The following is a 13,653-nucleotide window of genomic DNA, read 5'->3' as shown; positions in this document are numbered from 1 at the left end:
CCTCAAGAAGTAAGTGAGTCTTGGCATAGTAAGACACCTTGTGAGGAGATACAGAGCATCATGGGCATCAAGATCGCTTATTCTCTCCTCCATTCTCATAAGGTCATTCAATTTGTCCCTGAGGACAGTATCGATGGCCTGGTGACCCAGCGGTGCCCCCAAGAGGGTACTGTTGGACGGAGTTGTAGTTGAGATTTCCGGGAGGATTCTTCGCACAGCATTGATTATTTCCTGGTTTGCTGTGATGATTTCACACTTAGAGGGATTGAGGATGAGTCCCAAGCCTTCTCCCTGTGTTTTCACCAGTTGTAGGTCCCCCACGAGGGACTCTTTAGTACCTGCCAGAGTGCCGTCATCCAGGTACCATATATTGAGCTCACTGCGTAGGCTGGAAGTTAGTTCTCTTACTGCCAAGCAGAAGAGAAGTGGAGCAAGTGGGTCACCCTGCTGAACACCCTCTGATGATTGAATTTCATGTTCTCCAAACAAAAGAATTGAGGGTTTGCTGTAGCCGGCTGAAATGAACGGAAAGAGACTGGGGAACCGAACCCGAACAGCTGGCAAAACAGCATCTCTCCTCACCATATTAAAGGCATTTCTAAAATCAAGTTTGACTATGGCCTTGTCTTCTGGTAGGTCCCTGATGTAGGCCCTTGCCGCATGAGCTGCAGCTTCACTGCCTTGAGAGACCCCAAAGCCCAGTTGGTGTGGCTGGAGTAAAGTGGCAGCTTCTAGGCGAATGTGTCTCACTGCTGCTTTGGCAACGAGACGGCGAAGAGTGTTTCCAACTGCAATGGGTCTGATTCCCCCATCCCTCTTCTTCAAAGCACATAGTGAGGCTCCAAAAAAGAAAGGTTTAATTTCTTCTGGGATTCGCCCAGCCAGGCAGTTGTTGACGAAACTTGTTAACTCGGTGAGAAGAATTGATGCAGATTCACCGAGTACTGGATTTACCATCTCTTTGAGGTGCTGAGGTCGAATTCCAGTGTAACCTCCTGCAGATCCTGCTGGAAATGACACGATCGCCTTATAGACTTCCGATTCTGGCAAAATTAATTGTTCAGTGATAGGGTCTTCCTCAGGGTTGTCGTTGATGTCTGTGGTGTCCCTGGTTGGGTGCTTGTCTCTTAGTGCTTGGGCCGTGGTCTCATCCTTGGGGGCTACAGTGTCGTCACTTGTAATTATTCTTATTGCTCCCACTGTGTTACCTTCCTCAATTATATATATATATATATATATATATATATATATATATATATATATATATATATATATATATATATATATATATATATATATACATATATATATGTATATATATATATGTATATATATATATGTATATATATATATATATATATGTATATATATATATATATATATGTATATATATATATATATATATGTATGCAAAACAACCACTCTGAAAGAATAGAGAAATTCCAAGCGCTTTCGTGACTACTCACATTATCAAGGAACTATGAAAGTAAAGCATCCAAGGAAGCTATATAAGGGGTCTGGTCGGCACCTCACTATCAGATCCCACAACGGTTTAAACACCTGACGCGCGCCGACCCAACTTGGAAAGGTCCTTGGCACAACTCACCCCACAAACTATTCTACCCAAGAAATAAGAAATTTTAAAGATTATTTGTCCAGTGTATTATTAAATTCTTCCCAAATTCTATTAATTATAAATGGATCTAATTTATATAAACCAAAGGAAATATTCATATTATTGTCAAAACTGCTTTTTATGAAACAAGATTCAATTATATTCCTGTCGACCATGGACTTGCTTGATACTACTTTCTCAACTTTTTGAAAATCAATTGGATGGTTAAAATCTCTTACATGAATAAATAGAGCATTGGAATCTTGTCCAGTTCTAATGCTATATTTATGTTGTTTTAATCTTAGTTCCAGATTTTTACCAGTTTGACCGTAATAAACTGGTCATTCCAGAATCAACTTTTACTACTCTCCCAAATCTGACAGTTTCAATTCTTTCTGTTCAGTCTGATTTCAGTAGCTTTCTGCATAGTTCAGTGTTCCTGTCCTCGACTGTTCTGTTTGTAGAGAATACTGAACACTTTCTTCTTGCTTCTATCTTCAAGGATACGTAGATATGATATATATCCAGATGTACTCCAGTTAACCCCTTTGGGGCCTAGTTCCTAGGCCTTTTGTGTATCCATATATTTTTGTGCTATCATCAATAGGATGTATATAAGGTGCACAATACACTAGCCACTACTATCCACAGGATGGATATGAGGTGCACAATACACTAGCCACTACCATCCACAGGATGGATATATGGAGAGAAGAGAGGAGACGAGAGAGGAGATTGAAGCTGATCTAATTTTTACAGTGGGCTAGAAGAAGATAAATTATGTAACATCACAGTCACTAGTGAAATGGTTGTGAAGCAGATAGACAGACTGAAGCCAAATAAGTCGCCGGGTCCTGATGAGGTTTTTTCAAGGGTTCTTAAGGAATGCAAAATGGAACTCTGTGAACCATTAACTAATATTTTTAATTTATCTCCTCAAACAGGTGTAGTGTCTGATATGTGGAAGATGGCTAATGTACCTCCTATTTTTAAAACAGGGGACAAGTCGTTACCGTCAAATTACCGCCCAATAAGCCTGACCTCAATTGTAGGCAAATTACTAGAGTCAATTATAGCTGAGATTATAAGAAGCCATCTCGATAAGCATAGCTTGATTAATGATACTCAGCATGGATTCACAAGAGGCCGGTCTTGTCTAACTAATTTATTAACTTTCTTCAGTAAAGCTTTTGAGGCTGTTGACCACAATAAAGAATTTGATATTATTTACTTAGATTTTAGTAAGGCTTTTGATAGAGTTCCGCACCATAGACTGTTAAAGAAAGTGGCAGCTCATGGCATTGGGGGAAAAGTGCTCTCGTGGATCGAGTCATGGCTCACTGACAGGAAGCAGAGAGTGTCCATAAATGTGGTTAAATCCGAGTGGGGATCTGTAACAAGTGGCGTTCCACAGGGATCAGTCTTGGGCCCGTTGTTGTTTATAATATATATCAATGATCTTGATGAGGGAATTACTAGTGATATGAGCAAATTCGCCGATGACACAAAGATAGGTAGGATAATTGATTCAAACGTAGATGTTATGGAACTTCAGGAGGATTTAAACAAACTCTATTCTTGGTCAGAAAAGTGGCAGATGCAGTTCAATGTAGATAAATGCAAGGTTCTGAAGCTTGGGAGTGCCCATAACCCTAGTACTTATAAGTTAAATGATGTAGAACTTAGCCATACAGATTGCGAAAAGGACTTGGGGGTTATGGTGAGCAGCAACCTTAAACCAAGACAGCAATGCCTAAGCGTACGTAATAAGGCAAATAGATTACTGGGATTTATATCAAGAAGTGTAAGCAACAGAAGTCCAGAGGTCATACTGCAGCTTTATACATCATTAGTAAGGCCTCACCTAGATTATGCAGCTCAGTTCTGGTCTCCGTATTACAAAATGGACATAAATTCGTTAGAAAACATTCAGCGTAGGATGACTAAATTAATACATAGCATTAGAAATCTTCCTTATGAAGAAAGATTGAAGACTCTTAAGTTACATTCACTTGTTAGACGAAGAATGAGGGGAGACCTGATCGAAGTGTATAAGTGGAAGATAAGTATTAATAAAGGGGATATTAATAAGGTCTTGAGGATGTCTCTCCAAGAGAGAACCCGCAGTAATGGATTTAAATTAGATAAGTTTAGATTTAGAAAGGACATAGGAAAGTATTGGTTTGGAAATAGGGTAGTTGATGAGTGGAACAGTCTACCTAGTTGGGTTATTGAGGCTGGGACTTTGGGTAGTTTCAAATCTAGGTTGGATAAGTACATGAGTGGGAGGGGTTGGATTTGAGTGGGACTTTCACATCAGAGCTTATTTCTTGGGTGGCATTGAAAATTGGGTTGGGCAAATGTTTTGTTAGTGGGATGAATTGTAAAGGACCTGCCTAGTATGGGCCAGCAGGCCTCTGCAGCGTTCCTCCTTTCTTATGTTCTTATGTTCTTATCTTCCGTCAAAGGCGAGTTAGGTTTTCAAAGTGGGGATTCCGTACAGTAGTGTCAACAACTGTGAGCTTGTGGAGGGCAGCAGGAGAGTGTTGCTTGCCTGCACTCCATCTGTGTGACACAGTTGAGTCTGCAGCCTCCATCTGTGGTCCGGCATCTCATCTTTCTGTTCGCCCTTCACACTGTCTCTATAGCATCTGTGGGCAACTCTGAAAGCCTCCATAATATCTTCTCTTGTTTTTACAATCCTCAAGTTGTGAGATCTGAGTTTCATTGGTGTGTGGAACCTCTGAGGAGGGCTCTAAGGTGGTGCTGTATACTCTAGCACAGAGACTGGCTTAGGTACAGCATCCTGAATGGCTTCTTGTTCGTCTTTCTAAAGACTGTCCTCAGATATGTAAGCCTTGTGTACTTTGCTGACGTCATTCTATTTAGGTCCCAGGTGAATGTGTGTTTGTATATCATTTGTGTGTGTGTGTGTGTGTACTCACCTAGTTGAGGTACTCACCTAGTTGAGGTTGCGGGGGTCGAGTCCGAGCTCCTGGCCCCCCCCGTGTGTGTGTGTGTGTGTGTGTGTGTGTGTGTGTGTGTGTGTGTGTGTGTGTGCGTGTGTGTGTGTGTGTGTGTGTGTGTGTGTGTGTGTGTGTGTGTGTGTGTGTGTGTGTGTGTGTGTGTGTGTGTGTGTGTGTGTGTGTATGTGTGTGTGTGTGTGTGTGTGTGTGTGTGTGTGTGTGTGTGTGTGTGTGTGTGTGTGTGTGTGTGTGTGTGTGTGTGTGTGTGTGTGTCTGCACGGACGCTCATGTGTGAGTGGCAACTAGAGAGCTGTGACTCGACCCTTGCAACCATATATAGGTGGGAGCACAGAAACACACACACACACACACACACACACACACACACACACACACACACACACACAGTCACATCTTGTTTCAGTTCCGGCCCTTCTCGTCTCAGGGCGTGACCCGGGCATAACTGACGTGTCTAGACATACCCATGCCCACGGGACAGCCACGTGTATGATCAGCATGTCTCAGTGTTCAGAAACACACACAATGTTATACAAACTTAAAAAACAATAATCTGGTTCCTACTTCCACCAGCACTCACCTGGGTAGTTGACTAGTTGCATGTTCCTAGTACAGGTACCTGACAGTAGGTATCTAGATTCCTACTTCCACCAGCACATACCTAAGTAGTTGACTACTTGCATGTTCCTAGTGCAGGTTCCTTTGCGTCTGTAGGTAATAAAGTCAATGGACAGTTAATTTTAGAGATCTCGTTCACAAGAGCGGCTGACCAGTTCGATGCTCCCATCACACACTTCTTAGAGATCTTTTACTAAATACAGTGGTAGTCTCCCACCGAGGCAGGGCGAACAAGAAAGAAGATATACATTGATCATCACTCATTCAGTCAATGTATTGACATAACCAAGCCTACATCACAGTTTAGGCAGCCCTGAGAACTGCAACATCTTCGCCCATCCTTCAGAGTGTAGGCATTGTACTGCCAGACCTGAAATCCGGTTAACTGGTTTCCCTGTATCCCTTCATAAGTGTTACTTTCTTTACACTCCAACAGCACGTCAGTCCACGAAATCTACTTGTCTCCACTCACTCCAATCTAACAAAAACATGATAGATGTTCCAGCCGCTAGTATTCAGACCTACTGTACTCCCGCTCTCCAACACTTCTTGCGACGATCTTCACTTCTTTAACTCTCCATCCCTGATTTGTGTACCTTTCAAGTAGGGCCGAATTAAGACATGGGCTTTAGGGACTGCAGCCCAGGGTCCTCCACCAGCTCGAGGGCCTCCAGGGGTCTCCGTCAGCTGAAGGGCCTCCAGGGGCTGTTGCCCAGAGGCCTCACAGCACCTGTAGTCCAGGGGCCTCACAGTACTTGTAGCCCAGGGGCCTCACAGTACCTGTAGTAAAGGGGCCTCATAGTACCTGTAGTCCAGGGGCCTCACAGTACCTGTAGCCCAGGAGCCTCACAGCACCTGTAGCCCAGGGGCCTCACAGTACTTGTAGCCCAGTGGCATCACAGTACCTGTAGCTCAGGGACTTCACAGTACCTGTAGTCCAGGGGCCTCACAGTACCTGCAGTCCAGGAGCCTCACAGTACCTGTAGCCCAGGGACCTCACAGTACCTGTAGCCCAGGCGCCTCACAGTACCTGTAGCCCAGGGGTCTCACAGTACCTGTAGTCCAGGGATCTCGCACTACCTGTAGCCCAGGGGCCTCACAGTACCTGTAGTCCAGGGGCCTCACAGTACCTGCAGCCCAGGGATCTCACAGTACCTGTAGTCCAGGGGCCTCACAGTACCTGTAGTCCAGGGATCTCACAGTACCTGTAGCCCAGGGGCCTCACAGTACCTGTAGTCCAGGGGCCTCACAGTACCTGTAGCCCAGGGACCTCACAGTACCTGTAGTTCAGAGGCCTCATAGTACTTGTAGCCCAGGGGCCTCACAGTACCTGTAGCCCAGGGGCCTTACATTACCTGTAGCCAAGGGGCCTCACAGTACCTGTAGTCCAGGGGCCTCACAGTACCTGTAGCACAGAGGCCTTACAGTACCTGTAGCTCAGGGGCCTCACAGTATCTGTAGCCCAGGGGCCTCACAGTACCTGTAGCCCAGGGATCTCACAGTACCTGTAGCCCAGGGGCCTCACAGTACCTGTAGCCCAGGGACCTCACAGTACCTGTAGCCCAGGGGCCTCACAGTACCTGTAGTAAAGGGGCCTCACAGTACTTGTAGCCCAGGGACCTCACAGTACCTGTAGCCCAGGGGTCTCACAGTACCTGTAGCTCAGGGGCCTTATAGTACCTGTAGCCCAGGGACCTCACAGTACCTGTAGCCCAGGGGCCTCACAGTACCTGTAGCCCAGGGGCCTCACAGTACTTGTAGCCCAGGGACCTCACAGTACCTGTAGCCCAGAGGCCTCACAGTACCTGTAGCCCAGGGGCCTCACAGTACTTGTAGCCCAGGGGCCTCACAGTACTTGTAGCCCAGGGACCTCACAGCACCTGTAGCCCAGGGGCCTCACAGTACCTGTAGTAAAGGGGCCTCACAGTACCTGTAGTCCAGGGGCCTCACAGTACCTGTAGCCCAGGAGCCTCACAGCACCTGTAGCCCAGGGGCCTCACAGTACTTGTAGCCCAGTGGCATCACAGTACCTGTAGCCCAGGGGCCTCAGAGTACCTGTAGTTCAGGGGCCTCACAGTACCTGCAGTTTAAGGGCCTCACAGCACCTGTAGCCCAGGGACCTCAGAGTACCTGTAGCCCAGGGGCCTCACAGTACCTGTAGCTCAGGGGTCTCACAGTACCTGTAGTCCAGGGATCTCACCCTACCTGTAGCCCAGGGGCCTCACAGTACCTGTAGTCCAGGGGCCTCACAGTACCTGCAGCCCAGAGATCTCACAGTACCTGTAGTCCAGGGGCCTTACAGTACCTGTAGTAAAGGGGCCTCACAGTACATGTAGTCCAGGGGCCTCACAGTACCTGTAGCCCAGGAGCCTCACAGCACCTGTAGCCCAGGGGCCTCACAGTTCTTGTAGCCCAGTGGCATCACAGTACCTGTAGCACAGGGGCCTCACAGTACCTGTAGCCCAGGAGCCTCACAGCACCTGTAGCCCAGGGGCCTCACAGTACTTGTAGCCCAGTGGCATCACAGTACCTGTAGTCCAGACGCCTCACAGTACCTGCAGTCCAGGGGCCTCACAGTACCTGTAGCCCAGGGACCTCACAGTACATGTAGCCCAAGCGTCTCACAGTACCTGTAGCCCAGGGGTCTCACAGTACCTGTAGTCCAGGGATCTCGCACTACCTGTAGCCCAGGGGCCTCACAGTACCTGTAGTCCAGGGGCCTCACAGTACCTGCAGCCCAGGGATCTCACAGTACCTGTAGTCCAGGGGCCTCACAGTACCTGCAGTCCAGGGATCTCACAGTACCTGTAGCCCAGGGGCATCACAGAACCTGTAGTCCAGGTGCCTCACAGTACCTGTAGCCCAGGGACCTCACAGTACCTGTAGCCCAAAGGCCTTACAGTACCTGTAGCCCAGGGACCTCACAGTACCTGTAGCCCAGGGGCCTCACAGTACCTGTAGCCCAGGAGCCTCACAGTACTTGTAGCCCAGGGACCTCACAGTACCTGTAGCCCAGGGGTCTCACAGTACCTGTAGCCCAGGGACCTCACAGTACCTGTAGCCCAGGAGCCTCACAGAACTTGTAGCCCAGGGGCCTCACAGCACCTGTAGCCCAGGGGCCTCACAGTACCTGTAGTAAAGGGGCCTCACAGTACCTGTACTCCAGGGACCTCACAGTACCTGTAGCCAAGGAGCCTCACAGCACCTGTAGCCCAGGGGCCTCACAGTACTTGTAGCCCAGTGGCATCACAGTACCTGTAGCCCAGGGGCCTCACAGTACCTGTAGTTCAGGGGCCTCACAGTACCTGTAGTTTAGGGGCCTCACAGTACCTGTAGCCCAGGGAACTCACAGTACCTGTAGCCCAGGGGCCTCACAGGACCTGTAGCCCAGGGGTCTCACAGTACCTGTAGTCCAGGGATCTCACAATACCTGTAGCCAAGGGGCCTCACAGTACCCGTAGTCCAGGGGCCTCACTGTACCTGCAGCCCAGGGATCTCACAGTACCTGTAGTCCAGGGGCCTCACAGTACCTGTAGTCCAGGGATCTCACAGTACCTGTAGCCCAGGGGCCTCACAGTACCTGTAGCCCAGGGTCCTCACAGTACTTGTAGTTCAGGGGCCTTACAGTACCTGTAGCCCAGGGGCCTCAAAGTACCTGTAGTCCAGGGGCCTCACAGTACCTGTAGCCCAGAGGCCTTACAGTACCTGTAGCTCAGGGGCCTCACAGTATCTGTAGCCCAGGGGCCTCACAGTACCTGTAGCCCAGGGACGTCACAGTACCTGTAGCCCATGGGCCTCACAGTACCTGTAGCCCAGGGACCTCACAGTACCTGTAGCCCAGGGGCCTCACAGTACCTGTAGCCCAGGGGCCTCACAGTACTTGTAGCCCAGGGACCTTACAGTACCTGTAGCCCAGAGACCTCACAGTACCTGCAGCCCAGGGGCCTCACAGTACCTGTAGCCCAGGGACCTCACAGTGCCTGTAGCCCAGGGGCCTCACAGTACCTGCAGCCCAGGGGCCTCACAGTACTTGTAGCCCAGAGACCTCACAGTACCTGTAGCCCAGGGGCCTCACAGTACCTGTAGTAAAGGGGCCTCACAGTACCTGTAGTCCAGGGGCCTCACAGTACCTGTAGCCCAGGAGCCTCACAGCACCTGTAGCCCAGGGGCCTCACATTACTTGTAGCCCAGTGGCATCACAGTACCTGTAGCCCAGGGGCCTCACAGTACCTGTAGTTCAGAGGCCTCACAGTACCTGTAGTTTAGGGGCCTCACAGTACCTGTAGCCCAGGGACCTCACAGTACCTGTAGCCCAGGGGCCTCACAGGACTTGTAGCCCACGGGTCTCACAGTACCTGTAGTCCAGGGATCTCACAATACCTGTAGCCATGGGGCCTCACAGTACCTGTAGCCCAGGGGCCTCACAGTACTTGTAGCCCAGTGGCATCACAGTACCTGTAGTTCAGGGGCCTCACAGTACCTGTAGTTTAGGGGCCTCTCAGTACCTGTAGTTCAGGGGCCTCACAGTACCTGTAGCCCAGGGGCCTCACAGTACCTGTAGCCCAGGGGCCTTACAGTACCTGTAGTCCAGGGGCCTCACAGTACCTGTAGTCCAGGGGCCTCACAGTACCTGTAGCCCAGAGGCCTTACAGTACCTGTAGCTCAGGGGCCTCACAGTATCTGTAGCCCAGGGGCCTCACAGTACCTGTAGCCCAGGGACGTCACAGTACTTGTAGCCCAGGCGCCTCACAGTACCTGTAGCCTCGGGACCTCACAGTACCTGTAGCCCAGGGGCCTCACAGTACCTGTAGCCCAGGGGCCTCACAGTACTTGTAGCCCAGGGACCTCACAGTACCTGTAGCCCAGAGACCTCACAGTACCTGCAGCCCAGGGGCCTCACAGTACCTGTAGCCCAGGGACCTCACAGTGCCTGTAGCCCAGGGGCCTCACAGTACCTGTAGCCCAGGGGCCTCACAGTACTTGTAGCCCAGGGACCTCACAGTTCCTGTAGCTCAGGGGCATTACAGTACCTGTAGTAAAGGGGCCTCACAGTACCTGTAGTCCAGGGGCCTCACAGTACCTGTAGCCCAGGAGCCTCACAGCACCTGTAGCCCAGGGCCTCACAGTACTTGTAGCCCAGTGGCATCACAGTACCTGTAGCCCAGGGGCCTCACAGTACCTGTAGTTCAGGGGCCTCACAGTACATGTAGTTTAGGGGCCTCACAGTACCTGTAGCCCAGGGACCTCACAGTACGTGTAGCCCAGGGGCCTCACAGGACCTGTAGCCCAGGGGTCTCACAGTACCTGTAGTCCAGGGATCTCACAATACCTGTAGCCAAGGGGCCTCACAGTACCTGTAGTCCAGGGGCCTCACAGTACCTGCAGCCCAGGGATCTCACAGTACCTGTAGTCCAGGGGCCTCACAGTACCTGTAATCCAGGGATCTCACAGTACCTGTAGTTCAGGGGCCTCACAGTACCTGTAGCCCAGGGACCTCACAGTACCTGTAGTTCAGGGGCCTCACAGTACCTGTAGCCCAGGGGCCTTACAGTACCTGTAGCCCAGGGGCCTTACAGTACCTGTAGCCCAGGGGCCTCACAGTACCTGTAGTACAGGGGCCTCACAGTACCTGTAGCCCAGAGGCCTTACAGTACCTGCAGCTCAGGGGCCTCACACTATCTGTAGCCCAGGGGCCTCACAGTACCTGTAGCCCAGGGACGTCACAGTACCTGTAGCCCAGGGGCCTCGCAGTACCTGTAGCCTAGGGACCTCACAGTACCTGTAGCCCAGGGGCCTCACAGAACCTGTAGCCCAGGGGCCTCACAGTACTTGTAGCCCAGGGACCTCACAGTACCTGTAGCCCAGAGACCTCACAGTACCTGCAGCCCAGGGGCCTCACAGTACCTGTAGCCCAGGGACCTCACAGTGCCTGTAGCCCAGGGGCCTCACAGTACCTGTAGCCCAGGGGCCTCACAGAACTTGTAGCCCAGGGACCTCACAGTACCTGTAGCCCAGGGGCCTCACAGTACCTGTAGTTCAGGGACCTCATAGTACCTGTAGCCCAGGGACCTCACAGTACCTGTAGCCCAGGGGCCTCACAGTACATGTAGCCCAGGGACCTCACAGTACCTGTAGCCCAGGGATCTCACAGTACCTGTAGCCCAGGGACCTCACAGTACCTGTAGCCCAGGGACCTCACAGTACCTGTAGCCCAGGGACCTCACAGTACCTGTAGCCCAGGGGCCTCACAGTACCTGTAGCCCAGGGACCTCACAGTACCTGTAGCCCAGGGATCTCACAGTACCTGTAGCCTAGGGACCTCACAGTACCTGTTGCCCAGGGACCTCACAGTACCTGTAGCCCAGGGACCTCACAGTACCTGTAGCCCAGGGACCTCACAGTACCTGTAACCCAGGGACCTCACAGTACCTGTAGCCCAGGGACCTCACAGTACCTGTAGCCCAGGGACCTCACAGTACCTGTAGCCCAGGGACCTCACAGTACCTGTAGCCCAGGGACCTCACAGTACCTGTAGCCCAGGGACCTCACAGTACCTGTAGCCCAGGGACCTCACAGTACCTGTAGCCCAGGGACCTCACAGTACCTGTAGCCCAGGGACCTCACAGTACCTGTAGCCCAGGGACCTCACAGTACCTGTAGCCCAGGGATCTCACAGTACCTGTAGCCCAGGGACCTCACAGTACCTGTAGCCCAGGGATCTCACAGTACCTGTAGCCCAGGGATCTCACAGTACCTGTAGCCCAGGGACCTCACAGTACCTGTAGCCCAGGGATCTCACAGTACCTGTAGCCCAGGGATCTCACAGTACCTGTAGCCCAGGGACCTCACAGTACCTGTAGCCCAGGGATCTCACAGTACTTGTAGCCCAGGGACCTACAAAATCTTAATCCAGTCCTGCTTCCTAGTAGTGACTTGTTAATGGTTCAAGTCAGACAGAAACGTCGTCATAGTTTCTGTCTGCTATGTGCGGGTTAGTTGCACATTGTTCCAGCCACGGTATTGTGCCCTTTTAGTCTTCTCCTAGTCATCACATTTTGCTCTATTCTCTTTAAAAGTTCAAACTACAACAGTAACATCTCTTCAGCTCTATGAAATACATTTATGGTAACTCTACATCGTTTTCTAATTTCTAGGCAACGAGTTTTCTGCATAATATTCACACCACACATAATTCTCACACATCTCCACTGTCTCCAGCCTCCTCCTCCTTTCTGCAACGTTTAAAACCCATACTTCACACCCATACAACAGTGTTGCTACCATTATACTCTACTACTCTTCCTCTTTTGGCCTCCACGGATAAAGTTATTTGTCTCCACAGACTCCTCAATGCACCACTCACCTTTTTAAAACCCTTGGTTAATTCTATGGTTCACCTCGTCTTTCACAAACCATCTGTTGACAAGTCCACTCACCAATATCTTAATACATTTACCTCCTCCATACTTCCTACCTCCAATCTGTTATCCAATCACTTACAGCCCAGATTTTTTTTGTTTCTCTTATCACCTTGCTGTATCCACATAATAACAATCCATATAACTATCCACTGTCCACATAAAAACTCTTTACCGCTCTCGCTGCTCGTGGTTACCAAACTCACCTGAGCAATTGACCAGTTCGATGCTCCTCGCACGGGTCCCTGGCAGTTCGTAGCCAGTTCGCTCGTCCACACAGAAGCACCAGACACCGTCACACTGGATGGGAGCGAAGCCTCCCCCAAGGTCACAGTCTGGGGTCACAACATCGTTGGCATCAACGCCCAGGTCACGTGCGCGACGCAGAGTATTCTCACGCATCAGTTCACAAGCTGTAACCGGAGAGACACATCTTAATGCAAGAGTACAATGAGGAACATAGGGTGAAGAGAGAGAGAGAGAGAGAGAGAGAGAGAGAGAGAGAGAGAGAGAGAGAGAGAGAGAGAGAGAGAGAGAGAGAGAGAGAGAGAGAGCTAGCCTGGGGCTAAATAATCCTGGCTAGTGTACAAAGAGGTGTATTCATCTGCAAGTGTAAATATTAACTTGTAAATTGAGTGCAGGAAGTATAAACAATGTTTTGGAAATTAATTCCATGCTCAAACTTGGCCCCTGTGGACGCCTTCCCTCACTCACTTGGCCCCTGTGGACGCCTTCCCTCACTCACTTGGCCCCTGTGGACGCCTTCCCTCACTCACTTGGCCCCTGTGGACGCCTTCCCTCACTCACTTGGCCCCTGTGGACGCCTTCCCTCACTCACTTGGCCCCTGTGGACGCCTTCCCTCACTCACTTGGCCCCTGTGGACGCCTTCCCTCACTCACTTGGCCCCTGTGGACGCCTTCCCTCACTCACTTGGCCCCTGTGGACGCCTTCCCTCACTCACTTGGCCCCTGTGGACGCCTTCCCTCACTCACTTGGCCCCTGTGGACGCCTTCCCTC

General features: G+C 50.6%; 1 protein-coding gene across 3 annotated transcripts in view; it reads right to left on the bottom strand.

Moving 5' to 3' along the window:
- Positions 1-13,653, bottom strand: part of LOC128702033 (uncharacterized) — a 663,411-nt gene that overhangs the window by 152,515 nt on the left and 497,243 nt on the right. For all 3 annotated transcript variants that reach the window (XM_070101460.1, XM_070101461.1, XM_070101462.1), the window contains exon 4: positions 12,842-13,048. In XM_070101460.1, coding sequence (XP_069957561.1) covers positions 12,842-13,048 — 207 coding nt within the window. The remainder of the gene's footprint in view (positions 1-12,841; positions 13,049-13,653) is intronic.

This window comes from Cherax quadricarinatus, chromosome 77, assembly GCF_038502225.1.
Source record: "Cherax quadricarinatus isolate ZL_2023a chromosome 77, ASM3850222v1, whole genome shotgun sequence".
Classification (NCBI taxonomy): Eukaryota; Metazoa; Arthropoda; class Malacostraca; order Decapoda; family Parastacidae; genus Cherax; species Cherax quadricarinatus.
This window is presented reverse-complemented; position numbering and strand designations above follow the sequence as displayed.